Source organism: Poecilia mexicana, unplaced genomic scaffold, assembly GCF_051168715.1.
Source record: "Poecilia mexicana isolate PSO_F unplaced genomic scaffold, ASM5116871v1 scaffold_7, whole genome shotgun sequence".
In the NCBI taxonomy this organism is placed as follows: domain Eukaryota; kingdom Metazoa; phylum Chordata; class Actinopteri; order Cyprinodontiformes; family Poeciliidae; genus Poecilia; species Poecilia mexicana.
The window spans coordinates 22,532,635-22,558,757 of NW_028263376.1; the positions used below are offsets into that span (position 1 = coordinate 22,532,635).

Consider the following 26,123-nt stretch of genomic DNA (forward strand, 5'->3'; position numbering starts at 1 on the left):
ATCAGAAGAATCAAAGAGAATAGGAAAATGTTTATGTTGTGAAATCAAGTAGCCACAGAAAACTTTAATACTTTTGAGGTTTACTTGGCAGAGATTGACAAATATAGAGTTGACTTGTAGCTTTTGTAAAATGTTTACAAAAAACATTTAGTTTTTATTTTTTTTTTTTATGATTTCAAACATTTTAAAGCTTTAATTAAAAAAAATATGAATTTGTCATTGTGCTGTCACAGGTTGCCAAAGAATCTGTTGAACTGACTTAAACCTTGGGTCAAAATTGCTTACTCCTCTGCAGCCAGGCTTCCTGGCTGACATCTGAAGAGATATTTGGTTTTATACCATCTCACCTACCTTCAGCCCAACCTCCAGAGAAGCTCGAGCTAAATGCCTGTTCACACCCTACCACTGAGGGGTCGCCTGCTCATCTTTTCCTGAGAGTGAAAGGTCGGTTTGACTCCCCACTGAAGTCTGGGTGACCTCAACTAAGTCACTGAGGACACCCTCAGGTCACTGAGGTCACCTAGAAAGTTGTCTGCTGGATTTGGATAATAACCTCAGTGTTTCTGTTTTTATTTGCTCACCAGCCCCTGTTGTTCAGTCCTGTGTTTGATTTCTTCTTCTTTTTTTTTTTTTTTTTCCATTTGAGACTTTAATTACCCTGATGAAAAACACCTTGGAAGAAGGAATCTGCTTTGTGGCTGAGACCCAAAACCGGACACAATCTTATCTAAGATTAAATTCTGCATCTTGCACAACTAAAGCAACCTCCTTGGTATTTTGTGGTGTAGACTTTAACACAGATGATGTGTTAAAGTCCACTGCTGCATCAAAGAAGGACTAATTTCTAGTTGAGTGGCTTGAAGAGTATTTTTATGTCACAAACATGGAGCATTTAAAAACATAAAAGTTTCTAACACAGTTGTGTTAGTGAATCAGTGGTACAAATAAAAAAGGATGTCATGAGTTTTCATTCAGTTTGTCTCTCTTACCTCACTCTTCAATTATCCTTGGAACTGACATGTCTATGTCCATTTGATGAAAGTTCCCAGTAGACTGATCACTGCCAGGCTTCACAAAAAGCATGCAAAGGGTGAAGCTCAATACACATGTGTAAGTTCAGATCGCGGTCTTTGATCAAAAATGCTGGCAGGAGGCAGAGCCCATGTTGAGTGCATTTTCCAGTGGAGGGGGATTGACAGGGTTCTGTGTTTTCATAAGCACGTCTTGCTGCTGCGCTCACACTCAACGAGGTTTTTACGCTGAGCTATTCAGTGCCTGAGCTGAACCACAAGAATCCCACAATACCTGTCCTGACAGTGTGTTGACACTTGACTGACCAGACACTTCAAGAACCATCTGGGGTCAGGTCAGACAGCCATCGGGGAGCCTTGTGGTCAGCCCCTAAATTAACCTGTAGCCAGGGGTCTGAGAGAAAGCCACATTTCTTTCAGCATACACTCAACTAAAAGAGAAAAGCAGCAGTTCAGCTACACTGCACCATATCAACTGCTAAGTGTGGCTAATGTTTGTACTTGCACAAAATAATGGAGGAAATGAAATGGGAATAAATAAATAAACAGATTCCAGCAATGTCTTACAAGAAGTTTCAAACTCCTTATTTTTTTTTCTCATTTTGCAACATTGTGACATAGTTTGTAATAAAAAAAAACAAAAAGGGAGTGAATAAGTCTGAAGCTGAAGGAAAAGAAACAAGGATTCATATTCAGTCAGATTTCAGTATATTTGTAATCATGGTATAAGTCCAGCTGTTTTTTTTAAAGGCCTCAGAGGTTTATCAGAAAACATTAGAAAGTGAAAACACCATGAAGACAAATGAGGACAGAAGAACTCTGTGAAAATGTTGAAGGCAGAGTCATGTTGGGAAGGAAATGGCACAACAGCAAACTCACCAAGAAATTAATGCTTAGGAAAATTGGAATACAGGATCCGCTGCTCAACATCTCCTCAAGTGGGGAAATCTGTTGACAAAGAAATAAAAAAAAGTACTAGTTCTGCACTCCACAAATCTGGCCTTTATCAAATAAATGCAGGAATTGTGGTTATTACTCACAAGAAGAAAGCAGATGTTGAAAGAAAGCCAAAAGAAGGAGTGTTTAAAGATCTGTGGAGTTTTGGCCAGATGAGACCAAAACAGAATTTTTTGGAGTACGTGTAAAACAATTTGTGTGGGAAAACTTCATCATGGGCATCACCCTGTAAAAAAAAACATTTCCGACGCATCATTCTTTGAGGGTGCTTTTTTAGGCAGGTGCAGGGAAGTTTTCCTGAGTTGATGGGAAGATGGATGAAGCTAAATACAGAGGGGTCCTGGAAAGAAAATGTCTTATAGGTTTTAAACAATCACAGCTATAATAGACAGGTTTAGATCAAAGCTTACTCCTTTGCAGAAATATGTTAGTGATAGTAAAGCAAATTGTAGAACTTTCAAACTTAAACACTTTCCATCAAACCTGAGTAGGGTAAGAATGTGGAAAACTGTTTTAATCTTCAAAATTGTGCCAAATATACACACCCAAGAGAACTGTCGTTTTATGTGCGGCAAAAAGGAGGTTGTATTGACTGAATGAACTAAATTCAAAAGCACACCAGTCGTATCAGGTTTTTATTTGTAAAAAAAAAAAAAAAAAAAAATCTAAATTAAAATACAGAATTATAATTCAAATATGCAATTTTGCACTGTGTTGTGTTGCTGTACCTCAGTATAACACATCACAGTTTGTAGCTGTCTGAAAAGCGAGATTGAGATTTATAGTGAATTTTAACTCATTTGTCAGATAATCTGTTTTGTTTTCTTCTGACTCCTGTCATATTGATGCTATCAGCAACAACAGGCAGCTGTTTAAAAAAACAAAGCTCTTCAACCTTCTGCACACAGGTGTTATAAAAGGATTACTACAGTTACATGTACTTCCTAGCAGTTACTTGTGCTGAGAAGAAAAAGTTTCCCTTCGTAACTTAACAGCCTTCTTCTTCGGCACAACCTTTTGTATAATGCAACAATTATCCAGTGAACCTGTTGTGTTGAAAGTAATAAAAATGCTAGTGTCTGTGGGAGATTTTTGAGTATGTTCAAAGCTGGAAACAAGATGAGAACAGTCAAAGTGAACCAATGAAACAGTTTGAGCTGGAAAAGATTACACACATCCAGATGCAGACTTAGTAATGTTTATTGACAAGCAGGCTTTATACAAAATACCTCGTGCTCAGTCTCACACACATTTGACTTTTGAGCAGGTCGGACAGATCTGTACTCTCATGTTTGTATCCCACACTGTCCTTGCGTCACTCCTGCGTGGCCTCTCACCTTTTCAGTGAGCCCACTCAACTGGTGGGCATGGGAAACGTGAAACTCCTGGAGGTTCTGTGGTGATTTATTTATCTATTTATTTTCAAACTTTTTCAATTTTTGCATGCGATCAATGTAGATGGCGTCTGTGTTTCTCATCCGAAATTAAACACAGAGATACTTGTGAAAATTTAGGAAAAATAAAGAAGTTGCCATAGCTGCAGCAAGCAAAACCTAAAAGTAGTATGGGGACAAAAACACATTAGATGCACTAATCTTGAAATGGATGGAATCTTGCAGAATTATTGAAACTCTTATACTATATGACAGATACAAAGCACAGCAGCTGAATGAGAATCAAGAGAGGTACTCTCTCAAACAAACATGCCTAAATTGCAAAGTCACAAACACTAAGGATCAAATTCCAACCAGCTGCTCCAAGTATAAAATACAAAATGTTTGCATGTTTTTGACTTACTTATTTCTACTTATTTTGTGAAATCCAGCACATAAAAAAATGCCATCCCAGTAATTTTCTTCTCAGTTATGTTTTTGAATTTAAATCCAACGAAGTCTGAATTAGGCTACATTTACATCTGGAGTCAATATGAGTTACAATGTGTGGGCCAGTCTTCACAACGGGAGGTCAAAAATTTAGAAATCGAGACCAAAGGACATATTAAAAACATATTTTATGCGCATCCATGTCATATTCATCCCAAATAGCTCTGTGAGTGTTTCATACTGTTCCAGGGTGTATCCAATTTAACGTCTACTTCTCAATTTGTTTCGAAACCTGTTTGGGTGAATGCACACGGCCACCAGAGGTCAGCATCTGCCTTTAAACTCAGCTGAACAGAAATTAGAGCGCGTCTCCTTCCTCCTAGTGACTCAGACGGACATCCAGTCACACAGACTGAGAGGCTTGATCTTATTCATTCTTTCTGGGAAAACATGACAAGGGTCTGTTATCTTTTGGTGGCCAACAAAAATGCTTCAACAGTGATGAAAAAGATTGTCTTGTCGTTGACAAGACAATCTTGTCTTGTCTGTAAGACAAAGGGTTTCTTGAAACAAATCCTTACGTTTTAATTTAAAACTGATTGACTAACCCTGATCCTGAACACACGCAGTGCTGAGTGAAAACAGTATCTGCAAATCTGATTGAGTGTATGTTGAAGAAGTTCAAATACATAAAAAGCTGGTTCACAATCATATGGTGCAAATGATTGGCACTGACCTCAAACGCATATGAAATGGTGATGTAAATATGGTCAATGTGTTCTTCTGCTGGGTTCAAAACAAAGGAATAATAGCACACAGTTCAATTGTGTTAAAATTGATGAAATACATTTGAAGCTGGAGTGATTTCATACTAAATATTTAAAGAAAAAAAAACTGTGATTTACATTCTCCACTACATGCTGAGGAGACATCACTAAACTCTTGCTCTAGATAAATAGAAAACATCTGGCACACACTTGGAAATTACTTCAAGTGCCACAACTTCTGGTTTCCTGCAGAATGTGTGCTTAGATAAATATTTGATTAGAACAGAGAAGAAGTAACAGAGAGATGTGTGTGTGTTGATAGCCTCACCTTTGTGGATTGGTATAAATTATAATTTGCCTCATGCGTGTTGATGAGAAACTGCCAAACATCGTGAGTTCATTTTATAGTTACATTAATTATGACCCGAATAATCACATAGCTGAATGGGAATAATAACATTTAGCACTAAAGCAATAAAAATACTGTTTAATAATGATTTGCATATGTGTGTTCTGAACTGGAATTCAGCATGTGTGCATGACTTCATAGTTCTTTCCTCACCATTTGAAGGCAAAGATGCCAACTACAGTCAGCGGACATAAAAGCACACCCGGCTGCGGCAGTAGTAAAGCTAAACCGATTCAATAAATGACAGAGTCAAGCGTCTCAAAGCTTTGTGAAGTCGATTTTTCTGCACTTCAAAGCTGAGCGTCAAAAACAACAGCTATCCAGTCAGCTGATAGTCAGATCAACGCTAAGAGAAAGATCCGCTAAACTGAGCATTATGTGGAACAAGCTGCAAAAGGCAAACAGCATTTCAGAGGCATTTAAATATAGTTTCATAAGATATTCTGTAATTTCATTGCTCAGACAACATTTCATTGTGGGGCCCAGGAGCTTATTAATGAAAGGGCTGGAAATTAATAGCACATGGAGTTGTCCATAGGTTCCAGATTGGCTTTGAAATACTTGGCAATTCCTGGTCTCTCTGCAGCTCTTGCACGTCTCTTCTGATTATTTTTAGATACTCTCACTGAAATCAAGCAAGAAGCACTGACTCAATAAGGTCGCAATAGCTCTTAGCTTATGCAAATCAATAGATACTTCTTGTGTGACACATAGCTACTATGAAACCATCATCAATCCGGATTAGAAATTGATCGGTACTGATAGGGAAACTGGATTCTTTAAGTTCGGATTTCAAATTGTTTCTTGGGGTTTTAGATCCTTTTGGAGATCTAAAAGATCTTTCTAAAAGACACTCATTGTGTCCATCCATCTGTCATCAGTGGGAAGTGGACAAAATGCAACAGTAACCTTAGACAGGACAACAACGAATAAACAACTGACTTGTACTTGGTCATACTTTCTGTTCTGTTGGAAAAAGCCAGAACACAGGGAGTGGGCTGACAAATGAGAAATAATGAATTTCTAAATAAATAAACCTGATTTCCCTCACGTATCCTGTCATAAGTAGTTATTGTAAAACAAGTTGTGTTTATGCAGAATTCAAAAACATGATTAGCCGTGGATAAGATCGAACAGATGTTAGTGATACTGTGGTGGTTAGTGGACAATGGGTTGATCTGTGAGTGGGCTAATCAAGTCCTTCAGGACTCTGATGGTGAAAATCCTCTGTTTATATCAGAAGGCCAGATAAGTCTCAAAAATCTGATAATCATCAAAAAAAAAAAAAAAATACTCAAACACACCAGGAACGTTCACAATGGCAGTCTGAAGAAGAGCATGTCAAACACTAGTATCGTGTATAGTGTCAGTATATCAATTCTTTTATAACAAAGATTCAGGGATGTTACTACTGAGACTTGTTTGTGAACACTTCAGAAATATGAAGGCTGTAATACCACCTTGGTCTGATTCTTAAGTGGTCTGCTATAAAGCAACTTGTAAAAAAATGAAGAGTGAAAGGAAACAAGGCACCAAGCCTTAAGATAAACCTGGTGTGATACAATAAAGAAGAGTGGACCACATGACATTTTGGTGATTATGTGTGGAGGATATCCTCATTAAAAAAAAAAAAAGGAAAGACATCCTCCCCTAATTGCCTGCCTTTGTGACTTCCTGGACTTCAAGCATCCACATTCTTCAAACCCACCACGTATCCTGTGTGTTTCGTTCACAGTAACAGCCTCGCAAAATCTACAAGACAAACTCAGAAAACGTTACACTGAAAACAGTTTTCTTCCTTTTGTTTCCATCCATTAATTGTCTATACCTGTTTATCCCAACAATCCAGTGGTCAGTATGGAAGAGGTGGCGAACACCTTGGACAGGCAACACAGAAACACAAAGGACAAACAACAATGAAAATACAAACACAATCGTCTAAGGGCAATTTGAAGCCAGTTAACCTAACAATCACAGGTTTGGACTATGGGAGGAAGCTAGAGTCCAATAGCACACAAAAAAAGTTATCTGTCTTTTGTGCAACAAATTCCATCTCTATTGCTAATTTGTATTACCTGCCAATGGGAATGAAAGCTAAATCGAAAGGATTTTTTGGTGGGCTTTTTTTTGTTTGTTTGTTTGTTTTGTTTTCTTAACAAGGGTGTTTCTGTAGTTTAAAAATGTTTAGATTGGTGAGATCTCAACTGGATTATTTAACCCTGTACTAAGATTTGATCAATTACAGTTCTGTTCTTGTCAATCCTACATTTACTCTTGAAAATACATACAAAAAAGCATTTTTACTGAACATTAGAACCATATGAAATTGAGACAAGCTTCAAAGCAACAATAAATAAACTCAAACCTGCAGAGAGATTATCTGTCAGATATGTGTGATCAATAGATTTAAAATCTTAAAAGTTCTTAAGGTATCTCGTGGAAAAACAGTTAGCTAGTTAGTTAGCAGTGAAACATTAAATGAGCAAGAAGTTTATAATTTTTTTAATGATCAATAACAAACACATAACAGTTTATTGAAATAAAATGGAACATATTTATTGTGCTACACAAGCAAATCAGCCTTAGCTATAAAAACTTCAAGTTTCTAAAGAAAATATAAAGAAATGTTTTACATTTTTATGTAAATATTTTTAATATATAATTATTTTCACAGAGGAGAAGAGAAAATAATTAATAATGTTTTTTTATGTGATGCTTTTGTTTTAGAGCTTGTTCAAAAAATAAATCTGAGGTGAAACTGAGTTTTATTTGTAATTTAAATCAAAAGAGAAAATAAGATTATTGTGCGAATGCAGTTTCTTTGTTGCATACTTTATGCCATTAAACATATGTAATTCCCTAATTTAAATAAGAAAGCATGAATTTCATAGATTGAATTGCAACTTTTTAAGAACAAATCAATCATTTGGAAAATACATGTTCTCTTTTATTTTCTTATATTAAACTGTTTTGGTATTGATAGAGAAGGTAGTTTTGTACCAACATATTGAGGCTGATTAGAATTTTACAGCTGCTGAAATCCACATTTTGGTAGAGAGCCTTGAGACATGAACTGACAGTAGATAAATAAAGTGAATTGAAGGTAACTGAATTGAATTATCTGTACATTTAATTAAAAAGGAACTTTCAGTGAAAAACCTCAATTTAACATTTTCCTGAATACATAATCCATATTTCCTCCTCTATTTTTCAGATTATTTACAAAAAGCCCGCTTCTGCTGAAACATTGTCTGTGCTTGAATAATTCAATATTGCTCACTGTCTGCTCTTGTTCTGTGCTGCATGGTTAAGAACCAGTGAAGGGGAAAGCTCAATGCATGGGGACACGGCTTGTTTTCTACGCCGGCAGCCAAGCGTGCAACTCTTATGTAACGGTGGGGGTTGGATGACCAAAACACATCATCCACTGCAAATTAACTTATGTTGCCTCGTCATCGAGGCTCTCACTTATCCACACTTGCAGTCCAGAGGGTCCCCAAGCTTAAGAATGGCCTAAGTTTTAATTACTGGTTGATGGTATTCTACAAACAGATCGGATTTTTAACGTGCAAATTTGCTTAAACCTTATCTTTCCCATGTTAACACCAACCAATTACTTTGGCTTTTTTTCCAAGCATAATTAGAATTTTGATGACTTTGTGCCTCTAAAATGTGGGTTTATTAAGTGTATAAATCTATAAATGTGTAGATTTAATTTGATAAAACTCTGTTTGATAGGTACTTTTTCTCGAACCTATATAAAAGAACCACAGACAACGTATATGAATTTTATGACAAAGCTTTTGCAAAAGGAGAAATCTCCATCAACAACTTCTCCAAGCCGTTCACAGAGAGTTCTGATCTCCTTCCACGCGAGCCCCTGTTTTATTGTCCAAGCAGAACAGCCAAAAGGGGCAGTCAGGAAGAACAACAAAGGTCGTAAAACTTCTAACCTAAACAAACCAGCCAGGTGTGATATCTGATCTACGGTCTGAGCCCAGTTCTCTCTAACACTGTTGTACATTGCTGGTGTGAAAATTATATTTGTTCTTATTAAAACGTAAAGAGAGGGTTTTGCTGAAAGAGGTGCATTTTCCAGGCTCATAGTGTCATTGATAGCACAGTCAGTATGTTACCTTAGGTGTTATAAAAATGCAGTGCATATCACACATGACTTCAAAGAAATTTGACTCTGCCTTGAATTTAGGCCTCTGTGTCTTTGAGAAGCTTGTACTATTTCTGACACGTCGCCTTCAGGACATCATCAAAAGAATGCTTCTCATTATGCCATTTACAACCTTTCTCATGAGCGTTGGACTGTGTAGTATCTGACAAGCAGTTTTACCAGGTGTTAACTGACAATAACATTATGACATAATATAAAGCTCAAAAAAGTTGATACCACCTGTTTAGAGAGAAAATTGAAACCTTGTATGCAATGAGACATATAAAATATGAATGTTCAGTTTGTAACTGTATTATTTAGTACAACATGCAGCCACCTAGCCTTTTTCAGTTGTGCATGCATCCATTACACCTTTCTCAAAGTTTCTCAAAATAATAACGAAAACATTTGTCTTCATTTGTTTGTAAATGTACTACTTATGAGCTTTTTGGAGGTTGCTTAAATATTTGTGTTTGGACAGATAGGAACAATAAATTTCAACAACCTGTTGATTTGTGGACATCTTTTTTTGCATTAGTAACTTCAGGTCTTTTTGAAGTCATTCAAATGAACTGAAATAATCTCGATCACATGCATAAGCAGGCATCAGACAGCTGACCTCTCATAATGGTAGGCAGACAAAGGATAAACTCGAGGGACGAGTTAAAACCCAAATATTTCCCAAAGGAGCTGAAATGAATTGTACATTATGTTTGCCAGTTTTCCCAGAAATATGGCTTGAAATGAAAAGTTCACTGTAGGTTAGTGTTTTCATAGTTTTTTGTTATGTTGCCTTTGGGCAAGAGGAGAGCTACATTATGAACTGGTCGGTATCGTAAGGCAACACAGGACAAACAACCATCCACACACACTCACACCTAAGTACAGGTGATCATGTAACCTAGCAACTATGTTTTTGGACTGTGGAAGGAAGATGGAGAACCCAGAGAAAACACATGCCTACACAGGGAGAAGATGCAAACCCCATGGAGAAAGTTTTATAATCAGAGATGATAGACATCTTGGAGGGTTGTTAGAACATCATGCTGACAGGAAGGGATGAAGAAAAAGTGAGGAAACTGCATGTTTTCCCAAAATCGAGCATGCTTAATGCTAATATGTCATCTTGTTTCTCCCACTTCTTTGCCTGTTTTTTCCCTGCAGTGGGGCAAAACTGTCAAACAATAAGCCTTTGGATTCTTCATGTCAGTCTGGATAGATGAGCGTTCATTTGTCACTTCACTGGATGAAAGACATTTACTTTGGATAGACACATTTTTATTTGCACTTAGCTATTTCTATGTCTTTTGTCTGCTTGTTCCCTGTCTCCTCTATCTGCATTTAAGTACTGGAGGAAGTTTATCGATAGTCAGATTGAAAATACTTCCTCGATAAGAGTTCTTGTTAAATAAAACTTCACTTTTGACATAAAAAGCTTAAGAAATGTTTAATAATTTAGGCATAATATTTTATGACAAATAGCTGTTGTAATATTAGTTTTATTTCAAATGAAAAGCATAACTTGTTAATCTACCAATGAATACAAAATGAATCTTTTCTTTTGCTTGTTTTACTGGGAGTACCTGTTTTCAACAAAAAGTCTTCGTGTTAGTTTTTCCAGGCACATTCCTCACAAGATCAGATCAAATTTCAGTGAAGTCCCTTTGCTTTCGAAAGACTCAGCTCACAGCTCTGCTGGCAGATACCTCATGTACTAACTTAAAATTAGAAAATGATCAGCAATTTGCATTTATTTCTTTAAAACGCTGTCTCTTCTCATCTGCTATACAGTAGGCCGATGATACCACAAAGGGGGCTGTATATGTGAAACAAACAGACGGGCCCAGTAAAGTTAAGAAATATTTTGTTGTTTGATTTGAACAATAGCAATGATGTATTAACTTAAAAGTCCGATTTACCTTTGCAGAATAGTTTCGTTTTTTTTTTTTAAGATTTTGTACAAATGCAATCTAAATATGACGTGCACATTCATGGCATGTGACACAACTTATGAAACATTATAGAAACAAGTATTTTACATAAATGTCCTCTACAATTTAGAAGTGGACTCATAACTGACTAATCACTAGAAATAAAAAAATGGTTTCAAAGTGAATAATAAGAATCAGTGAAACCACTTTCACTGTGTTGTGCTCGTCACCACCCTGAAAGCTGTACTGCAGCATGCATGATAAGAATCAAGTGTTTGAGTTGCTGGTTAATATTTACCTGCTGTGTTGATACTGTGAACTGATGGCATTCCTGAAATTTTGCAGCTCAATAACCGCAGCTCATGAGAACAAGCACAGGCCTCGTCATACGGTACTTGATGTTTTGTATTTGTTGATCTAAGAATCATTTCTGCAGAGCGGCCTTTAAATATCATTGAGTGCAGAGTTATTATCTCATTTATTATAGCAAAGAGGCTCAGGAACAGCATTCCTCTCTTGAATGTAATATTGTGGAACACATGAAAATGTATAAACAGTAGATGTATTATTTATTGGTCACATTACAGTTTTTCTTGTTTTGATCTTTGAATTTGAGGGGTACTAAAATGATCAAAAAATTATTTATAGTCATTAACTAATATGTCGGTTCTATGACAACAAATTTCTGATAGCTATTTTCCATAGGACGGATTAACTGACAGACTTATTTTAAAGAAAAAGATAGTTGTTTTCAGTTGATTTAAAAAAATAATCTGATTAATTAGACAACATATTTAGTGTGAGCATGTGCAGAGAGCTTTTATGTTTTAAGTTATTTCATTATTTTAAAAATATGAGTTTGATTTGAATGAAATATTTTTGTGAATGTAAAATATTTTTGTGTTTCAATTGTTTCTCCATACGTTTTTTTTCTTTCTTTCTCTATTGTCATTGATATTCTTTATTGTTTACATAATTTAAAACTTGTTCCATCTTAACTATTATAGACATCAACTTAAAACATAAATTATGTATCTGCAATAATCAAGTTTTCAAAGAGAAAATTAATAAATTAAGTTATAATTACTAAGTCATAGATCTCTGTGTATTATTGCAATTTGAAAGATGAAAGCAATTTTTGCATGTTAAATTTTTAGGTGTTAGCAGGCTTCTGTCTTGGAAAGAGTCTGCATCTCATCAGTCAGAGTACATCAGTGTCCAGCATTAGTGTGACGTTCACTGGCCTGCAGCCATTACTTTTGCTCAACAAAAATGTCATGTGATGTGACAGGCAACAAAGCCCACTTTGCAGCACAGAGCAAATAAGAGAATGGTGTCCTTGTTGTAAAAAAAAAAAAAAAAAGGCTGGACATAGATGTAGAGCTAAAATGAACCTGGTGTAAATCTGATGTTTAAAAGAATAAAAAATAAACTCAAAGAAATAGTTTCCCGGGAGGTGTAAGATGATCAGAGTGGAATTATACTAAAAGTTCTCTGTGAAATGGGATGGAAAGGTTCATTTTATGTTCTGTTATCCAGGTCACCGCCCTCACAGTGGTAGAGTGCCAGTTACTGTACTTTATCTGAACTGGCAGGAAGCACACACAAAGCCTGTTTTCCTTTGCAGTGGCATGTGTTTCTCACCTGATCCCTCCTGGCTCTGTCCAGACAACACAGACTTGTTATTTGCACTGCTCTGGATAATTATTGCTTGCCAATGGCAAGGAATTTTTTTTTGTCCACAATTAAATTGGACTGGTCAGAAAAAGAAAAACAGAAAAAACAAAACAAAACAAAAAAAAACTAATTGACCTTTAAAATTTGAACTCCACTTCAAGGCTTTGTTTCTTCGAAGGGGGAGGAGGGTATTGGCTATTTTAAACTCAAATTAAAAAAATATGTAATGGTTCAATAATCTTGAGAGCTCTGTGTGTGTTTTTCAGACCTGTTGGGAAAAGGAAACTGTGATTCATGCCTGTACTATGCCTGTCTCTTTGTTTGTGGATGATTTCCTCTCTTTGGTTAATCCTGTTCTTCCACGGTGGAGAAAGGTTTCCGTGAAGAACCATTAACCCTCCTCTGTTGATGATCGATTGGACTTTTATAAAGTTAAGCTTTTATACATATAAAGCGAGAAAATTTATATTTTTTTGATAAACAACAAAAATATGAAATTTACTTTGTTCCATACAGCTATTTTCAAAGACATTATTGCAAAATACACCAATGCCATCTTATTAGCTGTTAGAATCAGCTGTTCATTCTTTCATCATACTGGGCTGATCTGACTCTTTATTCCTTATTAGGCCATCCTGCTTATGGATTATCCAAACTGCTGCTGCAAGACTGGTAATCAAGATGCAGTTTTCATGCATCTTCTGCTTCAATTTAAATTAAATGTGTGATACAATGTCATGGTGACATTCTGATATGTCAGCTGCATGCATTAACTAAGCTGTGCATTGGGTGGATTTTAAGTTTGTTTCTCTCCACCAGAAGTGAAAATATTCAGCCCAAGTTAATCGTAGTAATAATAAATTATAGTAATTAATATAAGTTCTAATGAACTCACGCAATGTAACTGACACTACTACTATTTTAATTGAAAAATATTACATTTCAATCAGTTTAATTATTTTTTTAGAGATCTGCTCTTTCAAAAACAACTCTTAAAAAAAAAAAAAAAAAAAAAACAGTGAAAAATTCTAAATGACTAAACCAAAAATAATTTTTCAGATTTTTTTAAAACCCAATTTAGAAATTATCTTAAAAATATTCATAATTTAGAGTTCCACCCCGGGATCCCCTGGATGTTCTCTGAAGCTTATCTTTCCCGGATGAAAAGTAATTGTTGTTTATGACTCACTTCATGACGGTGCTGGACTAAATGGGCGGGTTTGGAGTTTGCACCTTAGCAACCTCCATAAAGCAGCAGCTCGCGCGCACGGAGGAAGGCGCTTGGTGTCCGCGTTTCCATATTTTGCGGGTCAGGACAACAGCCTGCCGGAGTTCCCGTAGGATTAAACGCACGGATCTCAGTAATCCGCCCTGAAACGAGAGCTGGCCGGCGGGAGGAGCTTCAGGACCCGGCAGGTTTGGGGTTGGCTTGGAGTTTTCCTCGTGGAGTCTTAGCGTGACGCATGCGCCTTCCCCCCCTTGTTTCTCCATCCCCACCGCACTGAGGGCACTTGAAGCGTTACCTGCTTAAAGGCGCCGCTGGCTGTCATACACAGAAGCTTAGTGATAGAGGTTCTTTCCTCATCTCCCCCTAAAACAGAAAGTTTTAAAAGGAAAACAAACATTGCGTTATACTAATGAAAGAGGCGGAACTGTGAGATAAATCTAGAAATAATTCTACGGGGAGGGATTAGATCCAATTACGAGGAATAAGAGCGTGTGCTGCTGGTAAAGATGCGGAAACTACAGAAGCTGTCGAAGTCTGGATTTTGATCCATGCAGGATGTATTCGTGAGCGAGGAGCAGCATGTCCAAGTTTAAGAGTAAACATGTTCGAAGTTGGACTCAAAGGACATGAAGTTTTTTTGCGTGGGATGTCCTCCGTGCTATGAATCGACTCATTCTCTTTCCACTCCTCGGGATTTACCGGTTTTCTTTGGAGCCTAACCACCATGTCAAAAGTCATTCAGAAAAAGAACCACTGGATAACAAAAGTGAACGAGTGCGCGGTCATCCGGGACGAGAATGGGGAGCTGAATGTGGAGCTGCACGGTGGAGCGGAGAATGGAGAGTTTGCATACATTGGACAGATCAGAGAGGATGCTGTGGTTTATCAGGACGGGAAACTGTCTGAGGGAGAACTGCTTCTTGAAGTTGAGGGGCTGTCAGTGTCTGGATTACCTCTTTATGACATCTACACTGTAATCAACTGCTGCAAAGGACCTGTCAGGTTAAAAACTGTTCGACAAGGTAAGTCCTGACGTAAAAGTCACCGGCATGAATCCAGGGACGCCTCCAGAAAGTTTTGATGGGGACCAAATCTTTTGGTGACAAATGTAAATCAAAAGCCACCTAGCATTTAGGAAGCATATGTTTCATATATTGCTTATAATCTCTGTCGAGGGTGGGCAACTCCAGGGCTTGAGGGTCAGTCTCCTGCAATGTTTAGATGTATCTCTACTTCAACACACCTGTCAAATAATGAGGTCATTAACAGGACTCTGGAAAACTTGACTGCACTTAGGAGGTGATTCAGCTGTTTCATTCAAGTGTGTTGGACCGACATCTAGGAGATGCAGGACACCGGCCCTTGAGGACCAGCATTGCCCACCCTTGATCTAGGTCCTACTTAAAACAAACAAACAAAAAAATCAATCTATCTGTTTTTACGCAACTTTTGAAAACTCTTCTTCTTCTAATGTCTTCAAGGAGGTAGCTCATGGTAGGTAATTTTCCCTTCCATGGCCATAATCAAGAAATGGCAATAAAAACAGCACTAAAAACTTCCCAGAATGTGGCCTAAAGTTCCCAATTAATGATGATGTTATGTCTGGAGTGCTGATATCTGGCATCATTGCATAACACAATGTCCAGCCAAGAGGACATGAGTGATCACAAAGTCTAAAGCTCAAATTTAAGAGATTTATACAATGTGTTGGAGATCTAATAAATTGGCACCATATGGAGGGATTTAAAAGTGCTTTGTGACAAGCCAGTCATTCCTGTGAATCACAAAGTTGCAAGTAACAAAACTTGCAAGTTGCAATAAAAACTATAATTTGTTGCACTTCGATTTTGCAGCATTCAACTACTTCTCTATTTCAGCTGAACATTGTTACAAGAATGTGCAGAGACATGCACAAGCATAACTCTTTAAATCAGAATAGGCTGCTTTATGTTAAGAGCCATAGAATAGCTATGTAAGACTCACTTTTTTCCACATAACAAGTCTGTTTCACTGGTGAGTGTCTGACTGCACTACAGTAATGTCACAGACAGAACAATTTTCTGAAGACATCTGTGCAGTCACTTATACTTTTACAGTTAATTTCATTAACTAAGACTAATGGCATAGACATTGGAAATGTAAGACGAAAGAAAATGCTGATCTACTTTTGGATTGCACCTAAAACAATCACTTATCTTCATTTGACTCAGACACAGAGGAAAAATAGTAGCTAAAACTACTTATTGTCACAAAACATTCCTGGGGAATGGCTACAAAGGAAGGTTACCGTCTTAATGCAAACTGCTGATACTAGCATGCCATTAAGCTTAATATTTCTGTATTATTTTGTATTCTTAGGACAAAAATGTATCAAATGAGAAAGTATGAAAGAGAAGCCAACATCCTTACTCCCGACTACGTTCACAGAGCTCATTGATGTTTTCTGTCGGGTAGGAGTGAGGTATAAGTTTTTACTTAGTTGCTGTTCTGCTGCCAAGAAGCATAACCATTTCACATATTCCTGTTGAAATTATTTTTGTAGCAATCTGCTCTGTGAATCCCATGACAGACTTCCAGATGTTACTGACACTACATCATCATACATTTTTGGTTGTAACATCTTGTATTAGTTGCTTTTAGTTTATTTGTTCTAGTGCACTTGCAAATCCTCATTCTCTTGCTTCATCCTAATTTGTAGCATTGCATCTAAATGAATTGTATCTCTTGCAATTCATTGCTCTTCCTGGCCCAGAGGCAGTCACACATAATAGCTGTGAAATCCTTAGGGAATATGTTTTTTGGTTGCGTTGTTGCAAATAGCACAGCATTGTAATTTACAAACTGTTTATGGTGTGAGTGAAGCAGAGAAGTGCTACTGCTGCTGCTCCTCCCTCCATGGCAGCCTGGAGTAAATAAGCTTTGACATGAAGCTGCTCTGACAGTCATCCTGCCCTCATTTGTTCAACATTGCCAAAGCCACAGTGGGTCGTACTTAAAGGGTTACAGCTTAGACCGCTTACTCCATTATTAAAGCAATAATTGTGTCGAAGCAATTCACCGCAGTGATTTGTGATTTAAGACAGACCATGGGTATCTGGAAATTTCCTTGCCAGTGGCTGACAGCATGTTACAGAATATGTGTTTTTTGTGCAGTTTGTGTCATTTGGACCAAAAGCTTTAATCTTATTTTCTGGTGTTGCATGCGTTTCGAAGTATCAGTCAATTTTAGTGACATCTATGAATGTTGTCTTCAATAGATGGCCTGCTCAGAGCTGGGTTTTGCTTGGAACTTTTAACTTTTTTTTTGTTTTTGCTGCATGATGTGAGGGTAAACTGTTGCCCATCACAGCAAGACACGTCTAACTGGGGGGTAGTTATTATTGTGCAGTTCCTGCTTGTGTATTGAGGTAGCTTGACCTATTGCTTCCAGCCTGCTGCATGTGCATCTGTCTGTTAGATGCCCAGAGGGAGAGCAAGACAGCCTTAAAGATACTATCCTGTGGTCTATGTGTGCCTTTGTTTCCACTAGAAAAATGTGCACTGATTGTAAAACACAGTGTGGTAAGGAAGTGTGGGTTTCCACTGCACAATTTTATAAACATATAGTTGTTAAAAAAGCGCTCTGAAGAAAAAGATTAAAACATTTTCTTTGTGTGTATTTGGGTCAGTTGCATCACAAAAGGGTCAAAGATTGAGCCAACAATCTGCTGTTGGTAAATGTTATAGCGGAGAAGAGATTTCTGAGAGATCTGAAATATTCAAGTTGTTTTTCAGTTGCAAGGGCTTCAGCGTTATGTGATTTGAACCAGAGTTGACTCCAATGAACCTTGAACCAAAATGGATTTTCTTCTGTGTGGTGATGTCGTGATCTGTCAAACTGTCTTGTGTCATTTTGTTAGTTCTGTATGCGAAGTGGATTACGGTTTGCTGTGGACTGATATTGCTCTTCTTTTTCTCTAGTCCCCTCGCATCCTTTCTCTTTTCGTTCTGCATCAATTTGGTAAAATTTCCCTCAGCTCCTCAATTTGCTTCTCATACAGCTGCAGCACACACCTCTTACTCATCTAAGAAAGGCTGAAGAAGTTGAGAAAAGTATAACATTCCAATAGTGTTATTTAATAATAATGTAACGAAGTTAACCCCCGTTTTCAACTAAGTAGTAAGAGATTTTTAGTAATTGTTTTGTCTATGTTTTTGCAAGAAATTAAGTTTTTTTTTTTTTTTTTTTTCAAAGAATCAAGTCGGAAGTGCTTGCTTGCAAGAACCCAGCCACATGTTGCCTTTTCTGTAAATTGTTTTGTTTTTGAACTAAGAAGGCATCGACAAATACAATAGAAATTTAAATGGAAACTAATTCATATTTAATACTGACCCTATAAATGGCATAAAGGGTAGACAGATGTATTTTTTGTCAGCAGTTTTATTGCATAGCACATGGAACACAGGATAGCCACCTATCAGAGGCCCTTTATATTGCAGTTAGGGCTGTGAATTAATATTTTGTGTTTCTTAACCATTCCTCCTCAGTATTCAGTACATTATGTGCATTCTAGATGTCAGTTTTCCCCTCAGTTCTGTTGGTTGTATTTGGTTTGGGTTTCTAGCAACCAAAAAATCAAGGCAAGTGAAGCAGAAATGCACAGTGACACTGTAGAACTGTATCTGTTTATTTCTCCAGTTTTAATTTTTAATTCTTGTTCAGTTTTGTTCATATCTATGGACTTGTAACTCTCTCTCTCCCAGTTATTTTCATAATGTTTTTCTGAAGAAGTGGGTGGTACTGCATGTCTGCAGGAAACAATGCTGTCGCTTAAAAGTATCTTACTTGAAAGCATTAACATGTCTATATGCTTTCATTCAAATTTGGTGGAAACAATTTTGTAAGATTTGTGATAACGAGAGTTCAACTGCTTTAAGGCAGAAGACTCCATAAGGAAGGCAAAATTTGATTAAAAAAATGTCAAAATACAGGGATAAAACAAGAAAAATACAAATCTAAAAGAACAACGTATTTAAAACAAATTGAATTAGTCTCCTTATGGATAATATGATTTTTGGGAGTTGAAATTTGTTCATGACTGTAGACTTCATCTCGATTAAATCTGAATGTCACAACAAGTTACCAGGACAAACAGAAAAACAGATGAAGGTAATCTGTTTTATCAATGATGACCTTTATTTAAAGGGAGTTTGATTAATTATATGCTGAAAAGTCTGTTGAACAACTTTACTGCTTAAGCTTTCTGTTTTCAGTATTTCACTGGTGTGTTGTACTTATTCCAATTGAATTTCTCACAGGAACCTTTGCTGTGTTTGATAAGGCAAGCAGTGCCTCCTATGGTGGAAAATCATTAACCACGTTATATAACTGCTGTTTACAGTCAGTGCAACATCTTTGTCTTTGTATGTCATGGCCACAAAGAATATTTGACCTCTGGAACTGAAGTTTCGCCACCTGTCCCCAAAATGTCAAACTAACACTATTGCATGATTGTACCATTTATCCAGACCAAGCTAGTAGCATTGTTTTAAGTTAGTATCCACTTGCAGTTGTCTAAATATTCTTTCCTTCAACTGAAAACCTTCCCAAGAAAGCAGCAAAGCTCTGAGCAGTGACATAAAGGATATCCTTGTCCATCTGTCATCAGTTTCTTGCATGAGTCAGCAGATTTTCCTTCTCTAATTAAAGGAGGGGGATATGCTTTGACTGTATGAGCGGCTCACAAGACCTCCTTTGTGCTTGGCAATCTGCGAGGCTCCCATGCACAACCAGGAAGGGTTTAACTATCCAAGCCGTCCCAGACCAGATGACAGATCGGCGAGACTGATGTGATTGCTATCCTTTCTTTTCCAAACAGATGTGGCTCATGTTACATTGGCCTGCACCACTTGACTGCTGTAGGTGTAAATGGTATCAGTGTGTGCAAGTAGGCCGCTTAGTGCTGTGGTGCTTCACAGGTGTGTTTCTTCAAAAGATAAATGCAGACTGGAAAGCGACGTAGAATTGTGTGGCCTTGTTGTACTGACTTTAATATTTTGAGATTTGTTGCATGTTTGTAGTTTGACCACATATTCAGATTGGTTCCATAGTTGTGACTTTGATTATATATAGAGAAAATAAGATAGTTCTGCCACCTGATCGGTTTATGGATTTTATGTTGAAGTCTTCTGTTCAGGATTCAGACTCCATTTTTTATACCTTCTGAAACAAATTGCTTTGAATATGAGGTGTGAGTTATCGACAAAAATGAATGACCAAACTACTATTATAACTCAACTCTTCAAAGATTTCGTGGTGCAATGGCAGTTTCTGACACATACAATATTTTCTTTTCTGTCACTAGGACACTCCTCTAGGAATGGACTGCTGTGAGATTCTCTAGAAAAAAAATACATTGCGTAAAAACATGGTCTTTTATTGCTTTCTTTTTGATTAATATCACTCCTTTATTTTGGGAAAAAATAAAAACGTAAAGAAATATTTAATGGCTAACTTAAAATATGATAGAATATCTTCTGCCACATTTAATCAAATCATTTTATTGTATTCACACAGGCCAAATTCATGACAGTCAGGTCAAAGTCCAAAGAGGGAGTGTTATGAAACATGTTGACTCTTTTTCTTTATCATGATTAAATCAGTTTCAGGTGAAACTTTTATTATTGCCTTTGACGTTTCGTGGTTTTTATTGAGGTGTGAAAGTTGTGCAGCAGGTAGCATTCCATGGTGCATATACTTATTGACATAAACAGTGTGTGCTCTTAAAACTGAAAGGTCTCACAAAAATGTAAAAACATGTAAGTTTGAAAAGATCCACTGTTGAAACTTTTCTTTAGTCATTAAATTACTTTGGAAACTTCCATCCAGGAGTTTTTCTCTTCTTTGTGACAAATAGATGATTTGACATCCTGAGTCCCGCCTTGAACCCAAACTCAAATAAAGGAAACCAGGCCAGCTCTTTGCATACCATGGATTCCTGAGAGTTGGGGCGTTCACTGATGATACAGAGTAGAATTTACACAAACAATCCTTGGTTGTGTCTGCCTTTTCCCCTTACTCATGCCACAATTTTCTTGGTTTTTGTCATCTTCCTTACTCCTAGGGGAGAGGTTTGAGAATTGATTCTTAACAGCATCCCTTTAATAATTCAAGATTTTAGGAGTGTAAGCATTTATCCTGCTAAGGGCGACTCAAAGTGCACCCCAACCTTGGGGTCACTAAAAAGCTGACCCTGAAGGGAAGGGATTAATCATTAATAGGATTATTGACATATGGGAAAAATAGATTTGTTATCGCTGTTAGTAATAATAATCAAATGCTAACATTAATTTTGTCTAAAGTTAAGATGTAAGGAAGTGAGAAATGATCTGTTTTAACTAAATTTTTCAGTTGCCTAGGAACATTTATCTCAAGCCTACCTAATATTTAACAATGAGGTTCCTATATAGAGTCTGGGTTTTATGTAAGGATGCATGTTGCTCAGTGGAATCATTAACTGAATATTTTCCATGGAGATCTTACATCATTGTATCATCATTGTATTTAATGCAAGAAAATAATTGGGGTGGCTCTCAGTGGATAAAATAAAAACAGAGTCAAGAAAATTCCACTTGGACTTTGAAAGGTGACACAAGTCTAATTTTATTTTGACTGGTTGTAATGATCTGTAGTTAAAGCTATAGAGCTATAGTTTCAATTATTTTAGTGTTTTCAGACTAGATACATTTGAGTGATGTATGCAATTTCTTCCAGGTGTTCTTATGTTAAATCAGTAACTTTGGGGGGGTGTTTTTGAGTTATATAAGGCAGATCATATGAAAACCTTTTAGATCTTTTCTGTAGCGGACCTGTTCCTGAAAGCATATTAGTCGCCACTGTAACTGCCTGCTTGCAGTTACAGTGCGAGCAGGCAGTAGCTGCCTTGTGACTTGTGTCAAGTCTTTGACACAAGCTGTGTCAAAGACTTGATAAGAATACTACAAGGTTTTTCTCTCTGCTTGCTTAAGTCATGAGATGGGACTAAACAGCCAGCTCACAAGATGAGATGATAAATGTTATTTGATTTATGAGCATCAGGCGAGATGGAATTTCAGCAATGTTGGAAAAACGGTAGACAACTGAACGTTTACTGTGACTCGGAGGGGATGAAATGAATAATTTACTGAAGTGATTTACACTTATGGACTTACTTCACCTTTGATTACAATAACCAAAGATTCCTCGTGAAAACTGAGAAGATATTGAGTTGCAGTGGAGCCTCAGAAATCAATTTATCTTGGTCTCTGTTCCTCTCTAGGAAAGAACATGTCTGTTTTAAAAAAAATGCTTGTCAAATAAATTCACCCATGTCCACTCACAATTATAATAAGTCACTTAATGGTCTTCCTCATTTTTGAAGTACATTTTTCAGTGCCTGCATGTTTTAGATGTTTCCCTCATAACTGATTAACAGGGTTTTGCTGCATTGCAATCATCTGAATCAGGAGTGGAGAAGCAGATAAACATCTAAAACAGGCAGGGCAGTGTGCCCTGAGGGCCACGGCTGGGAAAACACTGTTTTAGTAGACCTGAAACTGGAACAAATTGATGGTCTAGGTTAATATTAAACCAGAGTTTACATGCATTTGTTTGCCTGAAGCTGGATTACTTTAGTTGTGCAACTAACAGGCCTATTCCTTACAAAAAGCACTGGTCAAATATTTTTAATTTTAAAATGTTAAAGCACTACCCCGGTCCCTGACAAATTTTGAAAACTTACTGCAAAGTGGGCGGAGCCAAGAGACAGGGAGGTGTAAGCGGAGCTGTGGCTTTCCAGATATCTCTAGTGACTTTATATCAGAACGTCAACAACTGACAAATCTAGCGATTTATTTATTTATTTTTTTTCTGTTTTTAGAGACTTTTATGGTGTCAACTCTGTGCGGCTCAACTGCCACCCTGCTTAGTCCTAAGCAAGGCCGTGAGTGCTACTGTGATCTCCTTCTTCCCAAGCACCGCAGTCAGTCTGACAGTTGTCCGTCCTGCAGTATATCGTCGCTGATAGAGCAGAGGAGACCCCTCTTCACATTGCAAATAGTTCACATATTTGTGAAGCTGAGCAATTCTATCTATCAATGCTCACCTTGACCATGCTCATATTCCAACTCCTGGTTGGCCTCTGGGTTCTGTTGTTTCTGAGAGGCTTTTATACTCGAACTGTGTGACAAACACTGTACTGCATGAGATGAAGCCATGCCATTTTAAGCAATAGGAGAATTCAACTGCTAACTAAACAACTTTACATAAAAAAAATATCAAAATTCGTACAGAACATACATCTGTGGTATACATATAGATAGAAACCTACATAGATGGCTTATAAGTAAAAAAATAAAAAGTAAAAGTTGATTTGGAGGGTTAGGGTAGTTACACTGTAAAGTCTATTCTCTGAGCTACAGGGAGTAAGTGTAAGGTCTTCAGAACTGGAATGATGCCCTCTATTTTCCTAGTTTTATTGAGAACGTGAGCAGTTTTCTGGACCAACTGCAGCTGTCTGATTGAAGACTGATATTCAACAAACTTATTCATGTGAAACATTCTGAACTAGTGAGATCTTGGAAGTGCAGCTTCCAGAGGCTTTTAAACTTCTTCATGTGCAATATTTTGGTGTTGAAAGAATATTAAGAATACTCGCAAGTCACTAGCTATAAATAGTCATGCAAATCTCAAACTTCCTAATGTCTCACATCTGGAGAACATTTCAGATCATTACAGACTTCCTCTTATACATATTAATCATAATTCCAGTTTTAGTTTGGGTCTTTTGTAGTGGTTTTCAGGCACCTTATCATGAATATAAAAGTGTTCTCAAGCTTCAAACGGTTTTTTTAAAGTAATTTTGTCTTATTAATCCTCATCAGACTGCGCTCATTATATGAGCATAAAATGTTCACATAAGGATTTCTCATCTCTAGCTATACCTCCTACCCTTAGCTTCTAAATCTTGACATTTATAGGTTACTCATAAGCTCTTAAGGCTGACCCGACCTGGCGGGATCTAACGGTATGTAAAACATTTTATGCACCATCATCAGCTGATATTCTGAGACTAATGTTTACACAGCCTGCTGTTTAATCTGTAAGCATGCTTACTGTATGTAAAACATTCGGCTGTTACAACCCAGCTTCAGCCAGTGTGTTAATGTTGCTAATGTCATACAACGGTGCAGTAAGTGCTACAGAAAAGCCACTTTACTTTTACTTATCCCTTGTTGTTCTTACACAGCACACCACTCATGCTGTTAAAAGTGCATGAGGCTGTGAAGACTTTCTATTGGCAGGACATGGCTTGTTAATATTTAATGAGTTGCCAGGCTGTTGCTACAGTGCTGCAAGAGATTAATTTGCTCAGACTGTAAAAGCCTCTAATGTCTACATTTCTCTGGCAGGATCACGGCTTACTTTATGGAAAAAAAAAATAGCAGGGAAGCAGAGGATGAAGAGAAAGTCTAGCATGAGGAGGAAATGCTGTAATAAATACACATAAAGTTGGAGATGAAATTTAGGGGCATGATGCGATCTGACATGAGGCACTTTTGTTCTGGAACATCCTCGGAGAACTGTTAGTCATATCTGCTCCAGTACACAAAGCTTAGGTTGTGATTTGGTTTTGTAAACACTGGTCAGGTTAGAACTGCGCAGGGGGACATTAAAGCATTTCTAGTGCAGATAAATTAACTACTGATCTTTAATGTGGCCATAAAAGTCTGATTCCATTTTGACTGCTTTTATATAACATAGGTAGATACTATGTTGTAAAATAGTATATTATTAAATAGTTTGTTGATGATGTTGCAAGATAAAATGTAGTTTAATATGTTATTTTCTTCTGTTGCTTTTAAGCATGGTGTCCTTGTGAACTATGGAGGCAAACGTTCTGTTTCAGGTTGTGAAATTGTGATATTATTATTATTAGTATTCATACTACTAAAAACAATTAATTTAATCCAAATAGACTGATCAGGCAAAACTTGATGACCTCCACTACTCCAGTGGGCGGTCTCTGTTTTGTTGCTGAAACCAACCAGATCTGTCAAGATTTGGACCCCCACGAGTTTCCAGAAGATGTGCTGTGGTATTTGGCGCCAAGATGTTTGCCACCTTTCTTAAGCATTTTAAATTCTGTAAAATGAGACGTGTCCTCCATGGATCTGACTTGCCTGTCCCACATACGGTCAGTGTGTGGGGGTTCAAAGTTGTTGCTGTGCTTCTGACCATTTCTTTGTTCCAGAGCGTATGATTCTGCTGAAAAGGCCACATGTCAACAAACAGTATTTCCTTGATAGGGTGTACATTATCTGCAACAATGTTTATTTATCTGGTACACATGTTACATCCTGGCAATATGTGCAAATACACTCGGCCATCTACATGGTTTAAAAGAAAATCTGTTCAGTTGGTCCAGATCAGATTCTTCCCAGTTCATTTATTTAGTAAAGCATATTAAAGGATTTCTATTCTATTCGTTTGGTTCTATTTAAAAACTCTGAAAACGATCCTCTTGCTGCCTAACATACACCACCAAAACAATTACCAAGATAAAGATGATATGTGCTAATTAGTTCAGCTGCCGTAATGTTATGCCTGATTGGTGTGCCTTTTGGATAATAAAAGGAATGCTATCAGTAAAATCCATTTGAAATTTTATTGAAGGTTTTATTGAGTTTTGCTTTCAATGGATATGATAATTGTGATCCGAGAGAAATAAGTGTTGAGTTAATGACTAAAACAGTTTTAAAGGAACATAAAATAGACTAGTTTGTTGAGAAGTGAAAAAAAAAAAACAGTTAAGTGAACTGTGATACAAAAACGTTCTTAGTAAAATTCAGATGGAAAGGTGAATGACCTGTTGATTGGCTCTACCTACAAACAAACACTAAATCCTTTTTTTTGTACGTCATCTAAAAATAAATGGTGGATTCATCTTTATGTCTACCTCACAGTTAACTTACATGGGCTTCCACTTGTTTAAAATAGCATATGAAACAGCGATTGTGCTGCAGAGTCCAGGCCAGATAATACTGCTGATTGAAGACCATAAAATCAGTTGGAGACCAGAGAGAAAAAAATCAATCATTTTTCAAATTAATCATTGT

At 37.1% G+C, this 26,123-nt stretch overlaps 1 protein-coding gene across 4 annotated transcripts in view; it reads left to right on the forward strand.

Annotated features, from left to right (window-relative positions):
* The first annotated feature begins 13,488 nt into the window (after positions 1-13,488).
* Positions 13,489-26,123, forward strand: part of LOC106905023 (membrane-associated guanylate kinase, WW and PDZ domain-containing protein 1-like) — a 106,341-nt gene continuing 93,706 nt past the window's right edge. For all 4 annotated transcript variants that reach the window (XM_088007265.1, XM_088007267.1, XM_088007266.1 and 1 more), the window contains exon 1: positions 13,489-15,010. In XM_088007265.1, coding sequence (XP_087863391.1) covers positions 14,713-15,010 — 298 coding nt within the window. In that variant the 5' untranslated portion in view covers positions 13,489-14,712. The remainder of the gene's footprint in view (positions 15,011-26,123) is intronic.